At 38.5% G+C, this 21,907-nt stretch overlaps 2 protein-coding genes across 4 annotated transcripts in view; one reads left to right on the top strand and one right to left on the bottom strand.

Annotated features, from left to right (window-relative positions):
- The window catches only part of Cand1 (Cullin-associated and neddylation-dissociated 1), a 252,443-nt gene that overhangs the window by 188,123 nt on the left and 42,413 nt on the right, over positions 1-21,907 (bottom strand). For all 3 annotated transcript variants that reach the window (XM_017610847.1, XM_017610848.1, XM_017610849.1), the window contains exons 2-3: positions 13,338-13,627; positions 13,111-13,273 (exon numbers count right to left, since the gene is read on the bottom strand). In XM_017610847.1, the coding sequence (XP_017466336.1) occupies positions 13,111-13,273; positions 13,338-13,627 (453 nt within the window). The remainder of the gene's footprint in view (positions 1-13,110; positions 13,274-13,337; positions 13,628-21,907) is intronic.
- Positions 14,506-17,725, top strand: LOC108359148 (uncharacterized). The gene is made up of 6 exons (XM_017610850.1): positions 14,506-15,393; positions 15,450-15,746; positions 16,074-16,233; positions 16,451-16,626; positions 16,717-16,876; positions 16,935-17,725. Exons 1-6 carry the CDS (start codon positions 15,016-15,018, stop codon positions 17,420-17,422), a joined length of 1,659 nt encoding a protein of 552 aa, XP_017466339.1. The 5' UTR covers positions 14,506-15,015; the 3' UTR covers positions 17,423-17,725.

Raw genomic sequence — 21,907 nt, 5'->3', positions numbered from 1 at the left:
ATATCTAGTTGCGTGCAGCAGCTTTCAATTACATGCGGTTATTGGCACATTGGAAAAACGACTTCGATGCAGCTATATATTCCCCTTCATCGCCGCCATTCTCATTGATGACGGTTTCTGAAAAAAGTTCAATACATTTTTAATTGTATGTAAAAGTAAGCAAGGATAAGGAGAACTCATCATTCATTCCCACGACAGCCGGTTCTACGTACCGGAATGACTCGGGTTTTACCCGACCAAGGGCGATCTAACCCCGTTTAGGTCGGCGAAATCCATCAAACGTTGTTCGATCCTAGGGCTGCACCTTCTCCGCACCCTTCTGCTCAGGGCGGGCATAGAGTCAAACCCAGGGCCAGAAATCTACACCTGCTGCGTATGCCAGAGACGACTGCATACAAACTCCACCTCATCTCATTGATGAAGGTTTCTGAAAAAAGTAAGCAAGGATAAGGAGAACTCATCATTCATTCCCACGACAGCCGGTTCTACGTACCGGAATGACTCGGGTTTTACCCGACCAAGGGCGATCTAACCCCGTTTAGGTCGGCGAAATCCATCAAACGTTGTTCGATCCTAGGGCTGCACCTTCTCCGCACCCTTCTGCTCAGGGCGGGCATAGAGTCAAACCCAGGGCCAGAAATCTACACCTGCTGCGTTTGCCAGAGACGACTGCATACAAACTCCACCTCATCTCATTGATGAAGGTTTCTGAAAAAAGTAAGCAAGGATAAGGAGAACTCATCATTCATTCCCACGACAGCCGGTTCTACGTACCGGAATGACTCGGGTTTTACCCGACCAAGGGCGATCTAACCCCGTTTAGGTCGGCGAAATCCATCAAACGTTGTTCGATCCTAGGGCTGCACCTTCTCCGCACCCTTCTGCTCAGGGCGGGCATAGAGTCAAACCCAGGGCCAGAAATCTACACCTGCTGCGTTTGCCAGAGACGACTGCATACAAACTCCACCTCATCTCATTGATGAAGGTTTCTGAAAAAAGTAAGCAAGGATAAGGAGAACTCATCATTCATTCCCACGACAGCCGGTTCTACGTACCGGAATGACTCGGGTTTTACCCGACCAAGGGCTATTGTTTCGGCGATCTAACCCCGTTTAGGTCGGCGAAATCCATCAAACGTTGCTCGATCCTAGGGCTACACCTTCTCCGCACCCTTCTGCTCAGGGCGGGCATAGAGTCAAACCCAGGGCCAGAAATCTACACCTGCTGCGTATGCCAGAGACGACTGCATACAAACTCCACCTCGGTCAGGTGCAATGCCTGTGACGGGTGGAGTCACCTCCGTAACTGCTCGGGCCTGCGTACGCACCGGCAATGGACCACGTCGTTCGTGGCCCCATGCTGTGCAAACCGGACCGCCTCCACGGCAAACCATCACCCGCCTCGGCAGCACACAATCAACACACCCACACCCCAACACAACACAACAATAGACACACAAACAAACACAATAGCACCCACACACCGCCGCCGGCAACTCCTAGTCCCTCCGACAATCTGCTCTGTTTGTCAGTCCAGAATATACCGTAACGTGACATCAGTCAAGTGCAACTCTTGCCTCGGCTGGGGCTACTTTAGGGCATGCTCAGGACTTCGTAACACACGAGATTGGGCCACTCGCCCAATGCTGTGCTGCCCCGTCGCATTCCTCCCCCGCGACGCCGCCAACCACCACCACAAGGCAGCACCTCCTTTTGCAGCACGTACAGCAGGGAGCCGGCAGGCAACACAACTCTTTAACACCACACATCACAATCGGTCTCCCAAGGCACACAAAGGTGCTACAATTTAACTGTAACGGACTCCAGAGCAAGATCGAGGAGATAACTGTCTTTATGGGAAGGCATGGAATATTAATAGCTGCGGTCCAAGAGACGAAGTTGCACGGCAATTCAACCCTGTTGAATTGCGCCGGATACAACGTGCACCGTCGAGATCGCGAGCGAGATAATGGTGGAGGTTTAGCGTTCATCACGCACCACACCGTGCAGTATCGTCTCATTGAAGCAGACATCCACCGCAGGGATACCATCCCAGAATGTCAGGGTATTGCTATCCGGTCAGGCGATGTCGAACTCGAAATATTTAACGTATACATACCCCTGTCACCAGCTGCCCGGCAGAATATCACCCTGAAATAGGTGCGCTACTCAGAGGTGAAAACCGTATGGTAGTTGGTGACTTTAACGTGCACCACGATCTTTGGCACTCAAGCCTGTCAAATGATCGTAGGGGAATACATCTGGCTGAGCAGATAGACGATTCGACATTCTGCACAATGAACGACGACGCACCCACCAGGATTATGGGCAGCTGCTGCAGCTCGCCAGATCTAACAATTGTCAGCGCTGGTCTGATAAACAGCGTATCATGGCGACCTATGCTGACTCTAGCATCAGACCATCTGCCCATAGTCATCTCGATTGATAAACCTGCCGACTTTGCTTCCGTGGATCACCGGACTTATGTCAACTTTTCCAAAGCTGACTGGAAAGGCTTCACGGATGTTACTGAGGGCGCCTTCACTGCACTACCCATACCAACCGACGTTCATGTAGGTGAACGTAAGTTCCGCAGGGTTGTCACCGCTGCTGCAGCTCGCTTCATCCCAGCAGGATGTATTAAGGATCCACGTCCGAATTTTCCTGCCGAAGCGGCTGTTCTAGCTGATGAGCGCGACAACCTTCGTCAGGCCGATCCCGGAAATCCCCGTATTAGGGATCTCAATTCGGAGATTCGGCAACTTGTGAACGTACATAAGCGGAAGAAATGGGAAGAGCATCTGAAGACCTGCAACTTCGCCTCTGGTGTGAGCAAGCTTTGGTCAACCGTGAGGTCGTTGTCCAACCCGACGAAGCGCGACGACAGAGTCGAGATAGACTTTGGTGCCCACGCTTCGTCGGACCCGGAGCGATGCGCGAGCTATTTTAGCCAGCAGTTCATTCTGCATCCTCCGGTGGATAAAGCCAAACGTCGAGTGACCAGAAGGCTGCACAAAATGCCAAAAGACAGTGCGCCTCTTGTTTTCATCAGCGGTGAGGTAAGGGTAGCCATCGGGAAGGCGAAAGCCTACAAAGCCATTCGACCCGACGGAATATGCATGTTGATGCTGAAAAATTTGGTTCCTGCGGGAAGAGCATACCCAACGGAGGTCCTCAACCTGTCTATGGCCACTCTCGTCATTCCAGACATCTGGAAAATGGGGAGAGTGGTCCCACTGCTCAAACCGAGGAACCAGCCAACAAAGGAGAATCTTTTCGCCCGATAACCCTCCTTTCCCGGTAGCGGAGACACTCGAGGCCCTGCTGCTCCCGTATTTTACGACCCACCTGACCCCAGCGAAGCATTAGCATGGGTTCCGTAAATTGCGTAGCATAACTACAGCACTTAAGGCCATAAACACTCTGATAACTCGTAGCCTAAACCGAAACCGCCCCTGTGAGAGAAGCGCTGTAGTAGCGTTGGACCTGTTCAAGGCGTTGGACACTGTCAGTCATTCAACTCTACTAGATGATATAGAGGTCTCCTCACTCCCACAGGAACTCAAACGGTGGTCGGCGAATTACCTGAGTGGTCGACACTCGTCAGTAATTTTCGGAGACAAAACTAGCAAGCCACGTAAAATTAAACAGGGGGTACCACAGGGTGGTGTCCTGTCCCCGCTACCGTTTAATTATTACATCTCAAAGCTTCCTCAGCCACCAGAGGGTGTTAATATTGTCTCCTATGCTGACGATTGTTCGATCATGGCGTCTGGGAATGAAATTGATGACTTGTGCTCGAAAGTAAACGGCTATCTCGCCGAACTTTCTCGCTTCTTTACTGCAAGGAGCCTTGCCCTATCCACTGCGAAATTCTCGGCAACCCTTTTCACCACCTGGACGAAGGAGGTCAGACTGCAACTGGGTATTCACGTCGATGGCGTAACAATACCGACGGTGAATAACCCGAAAATCCTCGGAGTTACCTTCGACAGTCTGCTCTCCTTCTCGGCACATACAACCGGAATTGTCAACAAAGTACAGAGCCGCAACAATGTCCTCAAGTCGCTGGCCGGCAGCACTTCGGGCAAAGATAAAGAAACGTTGTTGGCAACATACAAGGCACTTGGCCGGTCGGTTCTAAACTATGCAGCGCCCGTATGGTCGCCGGGGACTAGCAGGACGCAGTGGATGAAGCTACAGACCTGCCAAAACACGGCATTACGAACTGCGACAGGATGCCTCCTGATGACGGCCCAACACCACCTACATGATGAGGCCCAGATGCTCCCAGTCAAGGAGCATAACATAATGCTCTGCAAGCAGTTCCTTGCTGGGAGCCACAGACGTGGCCATCTCAGCGGACAGCTGCTCGCGGAAGAGCCCTCGCCAAGGCACGTCAGGAGGCATCTTTACGAACTGACGGACGAAGTCCAGAGGTACATCAAACAACCTCTGGACCCGTCAACTTACCGGCAGGCCCTGAACGGCATTCACAGGGAATCAGTCTCAAGTTATGTAGACTCCCGCCCTGTGAATGCCGTTCTAGGCACACAACCACCGGACGTGGACGGGACAGAACTTTGTCTGCCTCGGGAGGCCCACAATAGCCCAACTTCGCTCTGGCTATTGCAGCAGGCTCAACAGCTACCTGAGCAGAATCAACGAGGATGAACCCAACCAATGCCCGGCATGTGGAGAGTCGCCACATGACTCCCGGCACCTCTTCACATGCCCTGAGAACCCCACTCAGCTAACGCCCCTGTCCCTATGGACAGCGCCTTTGGAAGTAGCACACTTCCTGGGCCTCCCCTTAGCTGAAATAGACGACAACGTTGATGGATGAGCCGCCGCGAACGGGGCTTAGTAGCCGCTACAACAACAACAACAGAACTCATCATTTGAAGGCTCGAATGTTCCACCGATTAGCGCAGCGGTTCCTGGATTGGAAGTAACCTTATGTTGAATTTGTTCTCCGCGGACTTCACCATTCATAAGTAAATTTACAATTTCTTTACACCGCCTTTTTCACTTTTCAAATTTCTGTCTATTTTTACCACATTGATTTTATTTTTTTCTTTCAATAATTATGATTAAAATATTTCAAAAAAAAAACGTAAACACCTCACTTACAATTGAAAAAATGTTAAATTTACAGCTTTATGTCGTTCGCATTTGCATTTAATTTTTAAGTTTAGGTGATTTATAAACATTCGTTCTCAACACTTATTAAAGGTTCATCTGAAAAAACTTGAAAAACTTAGTATTAAAAACGCTTATTATAGCAAACTTAGGCCCCTATTGCGAGTGTCGACTGGCAGTAGAATAGAAATTTGTCGATCGAGTCGATCATCTTTTATTTTGCTATTGTGTAACTTGATCGATAAAAATGTGTACTATTGTGAATGGTTGACAGAATTGTAAACAGCTGTTTGTTTGTTTACATTTGTTTCTTGAGTGTTTTATTTACATCATTTTTAAAATAATTGCTTTTATTATAAAATTAAAAAAATGGACACAGTTGAAATATGGCTTAGTGAAGAGGAAGATGATGCGGAAGCTAATAGATTAGTAGAGTTAGCTAAAGCAAGGAGGGAATTGCGAGATTCGTCGGATCCCTTGGACTTGGAAGGTGTATGTACATGTGTGAGTTTTATGAATAGAAGTTGCGTTCCCGATGCTTCACAGTTTTTAGGCTTTACATGATTTGCAGGAAAAGCTGTTTTCCTCATTAATAAACTTTATGGAAGTTTAAGAAATACGGTACGGTTAAGTTTTTTGTACAATGATGTTGGGTTTTTGTGTCCAAACGCGTGACCCGAGTTTAAAAACTTTAACATAACAAGTGTATTGAAAGAATTCAACTTTAATTTAAAATAAAGATTTCAAATTTCCGAGCACTAGTCAATTAATAAATTATGCAGTTTTTTTGTATAAACTTTTGATGTTGGTTCTGCGCAAAAACACTGTGGATGGCGTAGCCGGAGTTATATGCACAAGAAATATTGTATATGTATCTTTTCCAATAGAAGCGGAGCTTCCTACCCTACTCTTTCCGGAAATTCCTTTGCCTATGTCTTCACTCTCCTGCATCAGTACGAACAACCGCGCAAGTTGCCTTTTGTTGCTTATAATTTTTGATCTGTAATTCAGACACATACATGCATATGTATATTTCACAATTTTTTACAACTTCCAGTTCAATTGACTTACTTTTTATCCATTATAGTACCACTTTCTTATGTAAATTTTATAAACGCAAACTCCAACGACTAAAAAACAGCAATAGAAGGATGAGCGATTAAAAAGTATTCACAGTCGCTAATTGAGCGACTAAGCGACACTCGCAATAGCATCGATAATCGATAATCGCTTAATAGTCGTTTATCTACTGCCTATCGACATTCGCAATAGGGGTGTTACTTTAAATTATTTTTAAAAACATTTGCTGAAACGCTTGTGGGTATTTACGCAGTAAGCAACTTTTCATTCAAAAAACAAAAAATTAATTTTTGTGAGTTAGCAGATTTTATTTTCAATAATTTTTAACGATTCTATATGTATAAAAAAAAATTTTACTTTCACCACCATGTAGAGATATTTTCCCTCTTTCCGTCAGTATCAAAAAGTAATTTTGACCGAAAATTGGAGTTTGCAGCTTTAACCGCAGCGACGATAAGAAAAAATTGCAATTATATTTTTACAATATTGTATGTTCTGACAGTTCAAAGTTTACCATCAGGATTTTTTGGTGGGACTAATATAATACACATGACTGTATATGTAAATATTAAAGAACTCTTTAGCCAGGTTGCGCAAAAATCTGAAAATTCAATGCATACACACATATAAATTGAAGACCGTATTTAAGGAAAAATTTGCAAGCTTCAACAATTTTTCCTGGCATCAATTTGTTTGCAAATAAATGTCTCTTCAGAACAATAGAATATTGGACAACTTTCTTTTGCATAAGCGATGGTCAATATTGAAAAAATATGGTGGTTTTTAAGTTTACACGAACTAACTCACACAATAGATTTATATAAATGCAGACGATTATAAGAAATAAAATTAAATATTGTGTATAATTATTATTGAACAATGGAAAAGTTGTTTTCGTCTCCTGAGATGAAAATCGTTAGCCTAAAAACTTTTTTATTTTCTCCTAATAATTATCTGTGACGATTATTTTTCCATGAAAATTATTTTCGTCTTCTCATAATAATTATCGGGGATTTTTATTTTTTTTGTCCCGAGGGACGTTTAATTCAAGACGGAAATGTTAAATCAACCTTCTTAATTGAGTTCGTAAAATTTAACTCGTTAAATATTCAATGTCACGATTGTTCATATCATCAAATCTGTATCGTTCGTTATTTTTTTTTTGGGTTGTAGGAGCGATGGCTCCTTAAATGGTCGGGAGTTTTTCAGCTAACTCCCTAACACCAGGTTATACATGTGTTGTCGTCTTTTTTTTAGACGATTGACAAGCTTATTGTGCGTTTAAACGTATGCAGCTTGCTTGATGAAATGCCAGCGTAACTGTTGACGTGAGTTTCCGAGCAAGAATTGGATTGTGTTAACAAAAATGAACAAACAAACAATTATACTTATGATACAATACATACATTGACAGGAATGTAATTTTAATATATATAAAATCTTTTAATAACTATTTTAACGATAGGTTTCCTGGGGAACCATTTTCCCTAGTTTGTCTTTTATTTTATCTCCTATGATAAGAATACATTTGTAAATAATGTAAAACAAAGGAGTAGTGATGTAAAATTTGTACTTTAACGACAAGTTGGTGAACTCAGTTATTCGTTTTTTTTTTTTTTTTTTAAATATAGATAGTATGCATGACTAGATTTAAGTACACTTGAAGTCAAAAATAGAAATTTTAAGATAGTTTGCTTATATAATTTTGATAAGATGTACTTTTCGATAAATATTTACAGGTCATTTATATTTATTTATTTATTTTTTGTTTTTTTTTTTCTTAGCCTGTTTTTTGACTGTTTGTGTTTTAAAAATATACTTTACTGCTAAAACTTTCTATCTATTTATACTTCGTGCATAAAGTTAGTTGCTAAAAAATCGCGTTGATTATTAATAATTTTTTTCTGACTGCAATACAAACTTTTTCCATACAAAATAAATTCGACAATATCTGAATAAAAAGTTGAAAATCCAGCTAAAAATTTGCAGATTTTTCATAAGTTTTGCACAAAGTTTGAAATCTGGATTTATGTGGTGTTTGTTATATAATGAGCTAGACTTTTATTGAAAAATAATAAACATTAAATAAACAAAAGAAAAATAGCCAAAATTTATTTAAAAAAAAGGTTGCTTAGAGCGACAAAATCGTCTGCAAATTGGTAGAGAGCGGTGTCATTGTGGTTGATTTGATGTAGTCTGTTTAGAGGTTGAAAAGGACCGGTGATAAGCAGCTGCCCTGGGGCAGCCCTTTTTTGACCGTAACCGACTGTTTCCCAAGTATGAGTTTCCTTTCTGAGAAGAAATTGTAAACCCAGTTGCTGATTCTATCATTGATGTTGTTCTGTTTAAATATGCTGTGCAGCATATTCATATCCACTCGGTTGTAGGCGTCCATGCTTGTAGAATGCTTGTAGTAAAAAGAACTTCATTGATGCACATAGTAGCAGACTTGTTTTTTTCTGTAGGCAAAGCTTCTGTTTGATAGTAGTTTTTTTGTGCCAATGAAGTTTGTTAAATTTTCTTTAACTAGCATGTTCAAGCTTTTGAACACGGTTGATATAAGTGAAATTGGTCTGTAGTTCTTATAGTCCTCAAGGTTTTTGTTGGCCTTGGGTATCGGAACTGCTTTTATTTCTCTCCAGCTATGTTTGAATTCGTTTTCGTTGAAATGTTTTTCTAGTGTCTTGATGAGCTCGCTTTTAGCCTGTCTTGGAATGTGTTTAAGCATTTCATATGTTATGCGATCCACCCCACCTGCGGTTGATTTTTTGTTTTTTAAGATTTTCAAAACTTTCCATGTTAAATTTTACGTAGTCGTTGTTTTGCTGCATTCTCGTGTGTGTTGTCATATTTGTGGTCATTAAGTTGTCAATTGTTTCACTTTGTTTTTGAAACCATTCAAGGTACTTGTGGTTGTCATCCTGGGACCACAGATTTGGGTTGTGCTTTCTACTACCATTTACATTGTTTATGAATTTCCATGTGTTTTTGCTGTTGGGGTCTTCATTGATTTCCTCAATCTACTTCTCCCAGTTATTCTTTTTGGTCTCCCTCAACTATTTTTTTCCATTCTTCCTCCTTTTCATTTACAATTTCAAAGTCATCCACTCTATTTGTGAGTCTTGCCTTTTTTCGGGCAGCCACAAGTATTCTATGTGCTTTGCTGTGTTCTTCCGTCCACCACGCCTTCGGTGTGTGTTTGAATTCGTTAAGGTTGATAGTAGCCTTTCTTATTTCTGTTCTGATATTGTTCTCTAGACTTTCTAGATTTTCACCCCCTGAGATGCTGGATGCTTTATTTAGTTTTTGTTTTGTTAGTTTTGCGCTATGAAGTACTCCGGCAAATTGACTACGCCGGGAATTTCGAGGATTATGGGGTAGTGAGGGCTTCCTCCAACATACGCCATGTTACGTTCCCAGTTAATACTATCTGCTACGTTAGTAAAGGCTAGATCTAGCACGGAGCTTGTAGAAGTGTTGAAAGAAGGTTTTTGGGCCGTCATTTAGACATCCCCAGTTTAAGTTTTTTATCACATTTTCTTGTTCTTTGTCCTTTAGGTAATTTTTGTTACAACCCCAAATCCTGTTTTTTGCATTAAAGGTCCCCATGAGTGTTACCCTGGGGTGACCTTGTAAGGTGTTCATTAACTTGTCAATCTCACGTTTAAACATGGCCGTGTTCAGAGACGGTGAAAAGTAAGCTGAGCAGAATGTAATATTGTTTCTTAGATTCAGTGTTTTTGCTATGATCACGTCTTGTGTGGTTCTGTACCTAATTTTTTCCATCCCTCTGTTTCTTTTGCTGCCAATGGCTACTCCTTCCCAACCATTTTTCCTTTGAGTGTATTAAAATGTATTAAGTTGAGGTTATTTTTTTTTCTCGTCATGCGAGAAAATTTCCTGTAATGCAATAATATTTATTTCATGTTTATTTATAAAGAAGTCTAAATGGTCTTTGTTTTTCTTGAGGCGTTGTTAATTATGTTGCAGTATCTTTAAACTCATCATTTGTGGTTGCTGGTTTTGTCAACAGCCTTTCGTTAGCGCTGTTTTTACATAGGTTCTCTATGAATTGTACTGTTAGATCCTCCGTATTTATCTGGAATTTTTCACATAGTACAGCCACTAGTTTTTCGATCTCCGATGTTCTGCTCCACACGCTGCTATTGTATACAGGTGTGTAAGTTTTCGTTGTTCTCTGAGCTGTGGTGTCAGATGTACTTACTGTTGTTGTATAAGTTCGGTTCTTTTGTTGTTTTGCAACTTGATTGTACTTTTAATGTGTTAATTTTGGGTTTATGACTTCATCGTTGTTTATTGTCCTTGGCAGTCCGTTTCCTAATGCTGGAAAGTTTTTCTCGTCAACGTCTAGAATTGCAAACCTATTTCTCCCCCAACTTTTGAGGTAAGTTTCCTTGGATTCCCTTTTCGATATCTTTTTAATCGCCATTATTTCATCTACTTTCAGCTCTTTTTCCCATACCGAACATTTATCTCGATTTAAAGAGCATTCATCGTCGCACGAAACACACTTGCTCTTCTCGTTGCACTTTTCTTTCGCATCCATTTCCCCTCCCTTGACTGCGCTTTACACGAGAGCTTGGTCTGGTCTAACCTTCCGCAATTGTAACATTGTCTTGCTTTTGGAATGTAGTGATTTATTATGAAACTTACAAAAAAGATTTTTATAGACTCTGGGAGTTCGTTACCTTCAAAGCCTCTTTTTATTGTGAGTGTAGGAATAAGGTTTTCTTTGTTTTCCGCATCTCTTCTCAAAATGCGCTGAACTGATGTGCTTTGACATAACTCTGAATGTTGGTTCGAACTGGTCTTACAACCCCATAAGTCTCGGTGAAACTTTTGGGAATGAAGGCCCTTATGTTGTTGTCAATCAGTTCGGCATTTTTGAGCGAGTTATTCGCATGTTCGTGAGTCTCGAAAGCCATTTTGTACAAAGGCTTTCCAATGGCTTTAATATTTTCCGATTTGTTTATGTTGAAATCACGAATCTTATCCCACAGGAAGAACCCGTTTTTTAGGGATCATTACTAAACAGCTTGCTCGTTGACGAGTCAACTAAAACGTTAAATTCACCTCTATATGTCTCCGTGTATTTATTTGTTGGTATTTGTTCCCTGCTCTCAGTCAAATTGCTTGTTGGGTTTATTGGTGCTTTTTGGTATGTACCTTTCGGCACTAGCATGCCTTGCATCGGTATGCGTGTGTGTGTACTGTCCTTCTTTGACTTTTTGCATTGTACCGTTCTTAAAGTATCGTCCGTTTCTGATTCCGTTAGGTCTGTTGTGTCCGTCTGTCCCTCAATTCTGGAATTTTCCATGTTCAAATTTTTCTGCAGTCTTTTTCTGCTTTTAGTTTTTTTTACTTTTTCTGTCCCGATTGTTATTTGTTTAATCAGACTTTTGTCTGGCGGTTCGCACTCTTCGGACGTGTTACGCTGACCACTGCTCGATGATAAGTGTATCGTTCGTTATGTGGTTCTATTTTTATGAAAAGGGTTGCCAGATGTTAGCAAATCAAATTTAAATAACCGAGCTCGGAGATATTTGCGAAATCGGCAGTACATGTACTGATTCTATTAAGTGAAAACGCGGGACGTAAATCATTGTCGTCTTGAAATAAACGTCCCGAAAGACGAGGAAAATAAAAGTCTCATATATGTACTTATGTAATTGTTATGAAAAGACGTAAATCATTTCGGTTTTAAAACAAACGTCCCCCGGGACGAAAAAAGTGCCTCATAATTATTATGAGAAGACGTAAATCATATCCCATATAATTATCTATTATGAGAAGACGTAAACAATTTTCTTCCTGAAATAAACGTCCCCAGAGACGAGCAAAATAAAAATCCCATATAATTATTATGAAAATACGTAAATAATTTCCATATGAAAATAATCCCCCCGCGAGACCAAAAACGATATTTCTCGTAAATAATTACTATACAAAGACGGAAACAATTTCTCCTAAAATAAGGCGACGTATTTGATCCTAAATATTAGAATAATAATTACACTGGTTTACAGCAAAAATATTCAATGGATGCCACTATCCAATTCCTATAAAGAATTGCTCGCTGATTTCGAAAATCTACTTAATTTTTTATTCTATGGATAAGTTTTCAAGATATTTTCAATTTACCGTTATTCAGCTTAAAACAAGAAAAGGTTAAACTTAATCACGTATATCTTACGAGCCAATTTAACAATCTTAATATGAAATACGCCAAATGAAAGCCAACAAAATTCTACATAGACCGAATATACATCACTTTTCGATAGGTCTGATAGTTTCTGACAAATTAATCATTCCAGATTTTTATTTTTTTATGAAAATATGAAAAAAAGAAACACTTTCAACAGAAGAAAAATTTAAAAAATAACAGGTTCTGGGTCAAAATTTTGCATTTGTCCTACAGCCTGTTCGATTACAAAAACATCATGTTACTAATGTAGAAAATCGATGGATAAATAAAGAAGTAATGAGTGGTCAAATGAAAATGCGCAAAGATTTTTTGTAAGAGAATTTTTTAAAGCCTGATAAAAAATAGTCCACATTTTATTTCGCATACGTTAGAGCCGATCATTGGATCATGCAGAAATTAACGGTACTCTTATTTTTTTATATGAGAATTTAAGTCGGTTTTATTTTTTGCTTAAAAATTACTTTTTGTTGTAGCATTGTGTTATTTTTGGAACAGTCCGTTTGATTTAAATAAAGACACACACACAGATCACAGCCGTTAATTTAGACAAATGACTTTTTTAAACTTTGTAAACTTCGAAATGTTCGAAATGTCCGACATTCTAAAGCTGAATCACTTCTTAAGTTTTTAGTTTTTACCACAGAAATATAAATGTATTCATACCATAGACACGTGGGGAGTAACTGCGTCTTGACATCGGAACACAAATGCTTCAAACGCTTGGAGGCAAAACTCATGAACTTCGTCGTCGTCACAATGGCTATACATTATTAAATGTTCTATGGCTGGATTAACATGACTACATAAACGTGGCCCAGACTGCCGGCTACGATTAAGTAAATTAAATTAAATTACAAATTAATAACATGGAAATTGCATTTATACATTACCAAATCGATGCTAAACATTGAATGTACGTGCGAACAGCCCCAGAGCTGGAATTATTTTTCAAACCTTTTAGGAGGCGATCAATAACGCTGTCATATATACTATCGTCGGCCAACAAAAGAAGGTGTGACAGAGCAACGATCGAACGCTTTCTGACGGCCTGGCGAGTTGACTCGAGTTGGGGAAACAATGCTTTTAGAATAGGGTTGTGAAAAGGTACCAGAAACGCTCCAAAACGTGAAAGTAAGTCTGTGAGAATGTCAAGCGCTTCAAGCTTTACGGAAACGTCTTCCTATAATAATCAAAATATACACTATGTTAAATCAAGAAAGGATGGGACACTCTAAAATTATCTGCTTATATAAGTAAAACTAATACACGTTAAATCGTAAATTACTTAATATATGTAGACCAATTACTTCATTCTAATTTCTTTTGACAGCTTTGTTGCAATGATATTAATTGTATTATGTGAGTGATTGTTTGCAGTTTTATTAAATTTATCACCCCTGTTATGGTTTTCGATTTCAATTAAATTTTTCGAACTTAATTTGCCTAGCTGTTCTGGTTTTCAAATCATCTTCTTGAGTCATTCGATGTGGTAGACCATTTGTTGACATTTTTCTCCAGCTGTCATCTCCCAGTTTCCGACTCCCATTCTCGAAAAGTCTTATCTTACATTGGCTTTGTTGTTGTAAGAGCATAACAAATAAAGTATTTTTGGGAAATGCTGCTGGAGTAACAGTTCTCAGCCAGGTAAAAAACTATGTCATTCCGGGCACGTACACCCATTTGTCGTCTTTCCGCTTCGGTTTCACCTTCAGTAGTCTCACAAGTATTGCCCATCAGATTCTGTGGGACAGCCTGAATTTCATCACGTCCCCCACTTGTGGTAGTTCTGCAAATACTGCCATTGTTTCTTACTCTCCACATGTTTTCTTCTATCACATGTCCAGGATTTCTCGTTCTAGTCTTCTCAAGTCTTCCTCTTAACCGATTGATATAGTCCACGCTTCAACCCAGTAGGTAATTTCATACAAGCTTGTATAATGGTGTGTTTTCTTTATATTCGTTATCTATTGTTGTTCTGGCCGCTTACTTAGCGCTGCCTAGATCGGCTTGTCTGTCATCAATCGCCCTCAAGCTCAAAGAACGGGAGACCCACACCCAGAAAAATATCCTCGATTTTTAAGTAACACGATCCATGTTAAATTCACATGAAACAGTTGTACACACGAAACAACAACAATTTTTCCATTTTAACATGATATTTTTAACAGGAAAAAAGTGTTAAGAGTAACATGAAGTATTTTTGGTTAATTTACCAAGATATAGTGTTAAATTTACATGTGAATAGTGTTAAAAATATATGGCAACGTGATTCCTGTTTGTTGCAACCTGAGTTATTGTAAAATTTACATGAGGGTTTTTTTAAATAATGTTGATTCAAACACATAAAGTGTTAAATTTACATTTAGTTGATGTTAAAAAGGTCTGGCAACATGATTTCTGTTTGTTTTGACATGAGCTATTGTGAATTTTACAGGGTATGTGGTTAGAGAACATAAAAGTACCGTAATATTTTATTTGCGTGCGCGTTCTTCGTCATTCGGTTGCATTTTTATTTGGTGTATTATTTGTGAAAGATTATTAAAAAAAGCTATTTAAATATTAAGAAGAATGGGTACAGAAAATGTCTTTGGGGAATCGGCGGGCATATATTTCGTTGTTGATGGTGATTTAACCATGGGGAATGAAGTTGAGACTTCACTGCAGCAAAGCCAAGCCACTGAAGCTTCACGTGAAAAAGAAAATTTGAAAGACGTCGTATGTGGTAAAATGAACTTCAGTGAAGAAGTTTATCAAAGAATTCTCGGTAAGTTCTTTGAGAATCTGCGAGGAACCATATGCATATTTATGTTATTGACAGATTGCGGAATGGATGTAGAAAGTCTGTATTTCATCAACGATGGGGACATAAATGAACTTTTCCCTGCATCAATGCTCGGAACGAGAGTAAAGTTTAAAGAAAGAGTTGCACGTTGGCGACAGAATGAAGTAAGTAAATCATTTTCACATCAATGATAAGCTTTGCATACTTTTTTTATTTTAAGGCTGATACCATTTCGTCAATAGGATCATGCAAGAGTTGGATAAATTCTAGCCAAGAGTCTCACGACTCGATAAGAGACATGGAAGCAAAGAATTTAAAGTTAATACTTAATGCCACTGAAAGAGGTCAAAGCATCTTTAAACAATATAGAGAAAAGACCGTGCTGTCAGATGTTAGTCGTGACATTTTGGTAAATACCATTGTTGACCACTTCTCAGCGCGATCAGTGCCTATGACAATGAAAGATATCATCACCTTTTCTGAGCAAATAACAATTTTATTTCCCAACGAAGACATGGTATGTATGCATTTTCATATTCACTTGCTATCAAAATTTGTAAATACATATGTAAAGGAGGATCAAGTTTCAAGCGGATAAAAAATAGCACTGATTTTTAATAATTTTTTAGCTGACAGATTTTTGCCCTTTTTTCCTTATAAGCATGAATTTCTTACGAAATAAAAAGTGGAAGAAAGTTCGAAACTCTGATTTATATGGTTTTGGCTAAAGCTTGGATACAATTTTTATAGAAAAATAACAGAATAAATTTAGCTTGAAAAACGTTGTGAATATTAAAAAAAAAAAAATTCAACACTTAAATGCATTTATTTTACTTTTATTTAGCGCTATTACTGCAACCGTCGAAATGGCAAAAATCCAACAGGCAAACTTTATGATAAGGCAACAAACATCCGAAGGAAAATAAAAAAAGAAACAGGAGCACTAAGCGTTGCACCTAAATGTCAACCCACTCAATCAAGTTTGTCGGAGCAGGCGAGCAATAGTAAATTTAATTTTACAAAAACGTACTTATCTATGTACGTGTATGTATGTATATACCACTATATTTGGCCCACAGTTTCGTGAGTATATTGATTGCTTCGTGGGTTTCGAAATTTTTTTGTTTTTGTCGCACGGTGCAATACCTACACGTACATACATACAAAAATAAGTACATACACATGTAAGGAAAAACCATGATTAATATTTCCTTCGATTAGCAGATGAAAATGACTTAGCCATGAAAAATTGGCTTTGTCATAATGTAGAGCCTTGGGGCGATGTTGTAGAAAAATGGACGAACACAGTCAAATTAAGAACCGCAGAGATTTTAAATGAACACGCAAATATTTTAACTAATTGGCCGCTGCTGAAACACAGTCTTGGATACACTTTGGTAAGTTTAGCTTTATATATGTACCTATTTTAAATTTTCTTATTTATGATATAAAACTTTGGAATTTGTATATTTTCAATTATACTGCAGGTTGAAATTGATTTTGAAGCGAAATTTCCCAACTGTTCGCAGAATTTGCTAAACGAATGGCCAAAATTTAGAAAGTCAATTATACCTTACATGAAGACAAAAATAAGAGATGCAACGTCCATTGATATGCTAAAAAAAATTGACGAAAACATCAGTACTGGTAAAGCAACAAGTCTAATATTTATTTTTTCAAGTATTTATTTTATTTTCTTATGCAGACTCAATGGATTGTTTATTGACACTGCTTTTGCATGCGATACTTAAACCGTCATTAATTTCCGTTGGACAAACTTCTGGTGAAAAACGGCTTAAATGGAAGCCATCAATATGTGATGCGCAAGCAGTGACATTGCTGCATTGCAGCAGCATAAACGATTATCAGAGGATGTACCACGAATTAAAGATTAAGTTAAATCAAAAGAATCTTCCTCTTCAGCCGCTACTATTGGTAGTCGGAGAGAAACTAACTCAGTTAGACTCTTTTTACGTTATTTTCGACAGTATAATTTACAAGGTACCGACATTTTTAAAATCACTTGATACTTTATTTAAAATCTTTCATGTATTAAATTTGGAATATCCGATACAAGCGAAATCCATATATAATTTTATCGAATCCTACTTTTTTGGCATTGCGGATTGTGCACACCCTAATGTTATTACACTTAAGAATTATTTAAAAGATACTCAAAACTTGTTGGAGTAGATTGATAAAATGTTCAAATGCTTTATATGTAACGAAAGGTCTTCTACATCAAAATTGTTAGTTGACCATTTGAAATCTTTCCATGTTTTTGCTGAGATAAAAAATTTTGTTTGCACTTTCTCTAAATGTGGTCAATGTTTTTCAAACGTGTATAGTTTTCAAAATCACCTACGTAGAGTTCATGCGTCGTTGCCAAGTACACCTGCTGTATCTTATCATGCACCTGTTTTTGTTAGGCCTAATATTACTAAAGGGCAGACTAATAAATTAAGTTCTAATTTTAATAATACAACGCAAAAAAAATTTAATATGAATATGTTTGTATTGTCTCTACATAACAAAAACAATTTCACAAGAAAAGATGTGTTTTCTATTGTACAAGAAATTAACGATACAATTTTAAAGCCAATACAAGAACATGTATTAATGTCACTGTCGCCTTTAATATCAAACTCAAATATCAGAACAACCGCTGAAACAAATTTCCTTAGTTTATTTCCTGCTCTCGATAATAATATTAATGAGTACCGTTTTTTTAAGGCTTTGGAAAGTGAACAAATTTTTCAACTTTCAACTTCATACATTATCAATGAAGAAATAGCAGAAATAGTAGTTAATAGTAACCCGGGTTTAAATTCAAACAAAGTGGTAGGTGTATTAATGCCAATCAAATTTCAAATGAAGAAATATTTCGAAACAGACAATAACTTGAGCAAAACGTTAGGTAATATGAAAATGCTACAGTCAAATCAAAATACATATAGAAATACATATACATACATAATACAAAATACATAAGAAAGAAAAAATTTCTAGTTTTGGAGATAAACTCGTCATTCCGTACATAATATATTATGATGAATTTGGAATTGATAACCCTTTGGGTTCCCATGCTGCTGATCAAGCAATTTGTGGTATATATTACAATTTTCCAACAATTCCAAGTCACCATTTGTCGACGTTAGAAAACCATTTTGTTGCAGGCTTCTTTAAATCTAGGCATCGAAAAGAATACGGCAATATTTTTGCATTTAATCCTTTGATACAAATCATTCAGCAATTAGAAACGGAGGGCATAGTTTTAAAAACTCAAGAGGGAGACTTCCACATTTACTTTGTTTTATCTTTAATTATTGGTGATAACCTAGGTCTAAATTCAATTTTAGGTTTCACAACAAGTTTCAATTCGAATTATTATTGCCGAAACTGTAAAAGACCCAAAAATAATTTACAAACAGACGTCACAGAACATGTACAATTTTTGCGAAATGAGAAAACATACACCTCTGATTACACTCTTGAAAACGATAAATTGACAGGTATAAAAGAAATGTGTATTTTTAATCACATTCAAAGCTTTCATGTAGCTGATAATTTCTATTTTGACTTGATGCATGAGATATTTGAGGGCGTTTGTAGGTATGATGTTTCAGAAATCATTTTACATTTTATTGAAACTAAAAAGTATTTTAGTATAGATACGCTCAATTATCGAAAGCAAATGTTTCAGTACGGTGAAACAGAAATTGGAAACATCTCTCCACCTATAAGTATAGGAAATTTGAAAACTTGTAACTTTCGAATGACAGCTAGAGAAATGATATGTTTTGTGCATCATTTTTCTTTGATAATTGGCGATCTAGTTCCTGAAGAAGATGAAGTGTGGAAATTTTTTTTGATACTACTTCAAATCATTGATATTCTTATGTTAAATGAAATCGATGATGTTTTGCTAAATAAATTGAAATTGCTAGTTAAAAGTCATAATTCTTTTTATATGTCGCTGTTTAAAAAAACACTTAAACCGAAATTTCATTTCCTTGTTCATTATTTCACTGCCATAAAAAAATGCGGCCCATTAAAAAATGTGTGGTGCATGAGATTTGAAGCTGTACACAAAATATTCAAAACGTACGCTAATTCAATTAATTGCCGTGTAAATGTTCCATGGAGTCTTGCGATTAAAGCCGCATTGAAATTTGCATATAGCTTGAGTAACGAACGTTTTTTTCAACCAGATTTAAATATAAGCGCTAATTCTGTATTACCTAGTACTTTAAGCTTTANAAAAAAAATTTAACTTTAAAAACCTTGCACATGTACAACAAAAATCACCATGGACTCAGTTTCGCACTATAGTGTATGTATGTATGTACATATGAAATTTTTGTGTATGAATTTTGTGTAATAAATAGATAAGTACTTAGTTTTTAAGTCAACAGTGTAAATATTTCAATTTTTTTAATAAAAATAAACTAAACAAATTGTTATTTATTTTGTAAAAGTAGGGACACAAGGTAACACGATGTCATATTAAAATAACATTAAAATATGGTTCTTTTAACATGAAGACGTAGTGTTATTTTAACAACAACTCCTGTTGATTCAACCAGTATTTTCATGTAGAATATCCTGTGAAACCAACCACATGCCTTGTTAAAATAAACCGATGTTTCAGGTTAAATTTACAGCACTTTCAATGTTAAATTAACAATTATCCAATGTTAAGTCAACAAGAGGGAAAAATGTTAAAAAATTTCCTTCATGTGAAAATAACATGACATATCGCGTTGAAAAATAATAACCACAAAATTGGTTAAAATTTGGTTGTTTTAACACGATTTTTTTACTGGGTGCAGGAAGAGTGCAACTCCGACTGGGTTCTTTCATAGGGACAGGGGCGTTAATTGAGTGGGGTTTAGGGCGCATGCGAAGAGGCGTAGGGAGTCGTGTGGCTACTCTCCGCACTCATTGGGCGCACCTGCATTTATCCCGCTCAGGTAAGAGTTTGGCCTGCTGCAGTCGCCAGAGCGAATTTGGGCAATGGTGGTGCAAGTCTCCCAAATCCGTGTTCCCAAATCTGCATTCACACGGTGGTCGGTGTAAGTCGTCCGAGAGAGGTAACCGTTTACTTCCGAGCACAAGTCCTCAATTCCATTCCTATTATCAAGCAGCGTAAGAGATCATAGACTCCCTCTGGTGATAGAAGGAGCTTTGAAATGTAATAATTAAACAGCAGCGGGGAAAGGACTCCACTCTGTGGGACCCTCTGTTAAATTTTCCTCGGATTGGGGTGTTTATGGCGTTAGGTGCTGTTGTTGTGCTGTACGGAACCTATGCTGAAGCCTCGCTGGGGTCAGGTCAGGTGGTACGTGTAGTGCGGGAGTAGCAAGGCGTCAAGGTCTTCGCTACCGGGGAAAGAAGGGTTATCGGGCGATAAGACTCATTTTACCGGTTTAGGCAGTCGGACCACTCTCCTCGTTTTCCAGATATCTGGAACGCTGACCAAAGACCTTGGTAAGATACTCTACTCACGCAGGACCTAACTTGTCTAGCATCAGCATGCGTATTCCGTCGGGTCCTAGGGCTTTGGATGTTTCCGCCTTCCCGATGGCTACTGAACATCGCCGCTGGTGAAAGCAAGAGGCACACTTGGTATTGCCAGTTTGTGCAGCCTTCTGGTCACTCGACGTTTGGGTTTGTCCACCGGAGGATGCAGCGAGAACTGCCGGCTAAAATAACTTTCTCGGGGTCCGACGAAGCGGGGTTTCGACATAACATCCGCGAACATAACTTCCACCAAACCGTGCCATAAGTTCCATGGAAGTTATGCCGTGAAATTACTACCATCGATCGATATTTGGTCCATGAAAGTAGAATCTGACATTACTTCCACGGATCTGATTCATGGAAGTTATGAGCCACTCACTGCACAAATTGATGAGCTCCATTTTTAAAAAAATCTTAAATTTTAGTGTCAAAGCATGACCATACCTAGAGTCATAATATATAATATTGATAAGAACTTTATATACGTAATAATATATGTACATTAGGGTGGTCATTAAATGTATTAAGTACATTATTACACCAGATTTCCTAGACGTCAACCCCCACATCGATGCTAATATAGTCAAAGATATCACACAAAAATTTTGGTCCCGATCGGAGACGGTTTAGGTGTGTCGCACAGGGGTCAAAGTTCAGATTCCTCAATGGAGACTCAAAAAATTAAAATTAATATTTTTTTCGAGAAAATTTTAGTAGACGGACGGCAAATTCTAGAAAAAGGGGGGATGAGGGGGGGTAGAATAGGACCCCCTGATTTCAAAACAACCCCCCTTTTTTCTAGCAACCCTATAGTTCTTATATAATTTATTGTTAAAGTTTTCATATAAACGATGAATAAGATAGCAAAATAACATACAACTTAGTGCTGCCAGACTGGAATTTTGAATAATAAAAGCGGATTTTTAATTCGGAATTTTTACTTAGTAGAATTATTATTTCTGTGTTGCCGAAGAAGGGGGGGCTGAACACATTTTGCAGAGAACACCTTTCTGCGTAGGCGGCCTTCGGCCGCACTTATTTTGCAGAGAACACCTTTCTGCGTAGGCGGCCTTCGGCCGCACTTAGGGATTATAACCCTCAGGCAGTAGAATTCTCCTTTCTGTTTTGGGAAGAAAAGGAGCTGAACACCTTTTG

Source organism: Rhagoletis zephyria, unplaced genomic scaffold, assembly GCF_001687245.7.
Source record: "Rhagoletis zephyria isolate East Lansing unplaced genomic scaffold, Rhagoletis_zephyria_1.1 Rzeph_scaffold_00349, whole genome shotgun sequence".
Lineage (NCBI taxonomy): Eukaryota > Metazoa > Arthropoda > Insecta > Diptera > Tephritidae > Rhagoletis > Rhagoletis zephyria.
This window is presented reverse-complemented; position numbering and strand designations above follow the sequence as displayed.

Excerpts from the sequence above, each read along its gene's own strand:
- LOC108359148 (XM_017610850.1), top strand. The coding sequence starts at position 15,016 with ATGGGTACAGAAAATGTCTTTGGGGAATCGGCGGGCATATATTTCGTT. Across the intron at positions 15,747-16,073 it reads TATTTCCCAACGAAGACATG|CGCTATTACTGCAACCGTCG; the intron begins GTATGTATGCAT and ends ACTTTTATTTAG. Across the intron at positions 16,627-16,716 it reads ACAGTCTTGGATACACTTTG|GTTGAAATTGATTTTGAAGC; the intron begins GTAAGTTTAGCT and ends ATTATACTGCAG.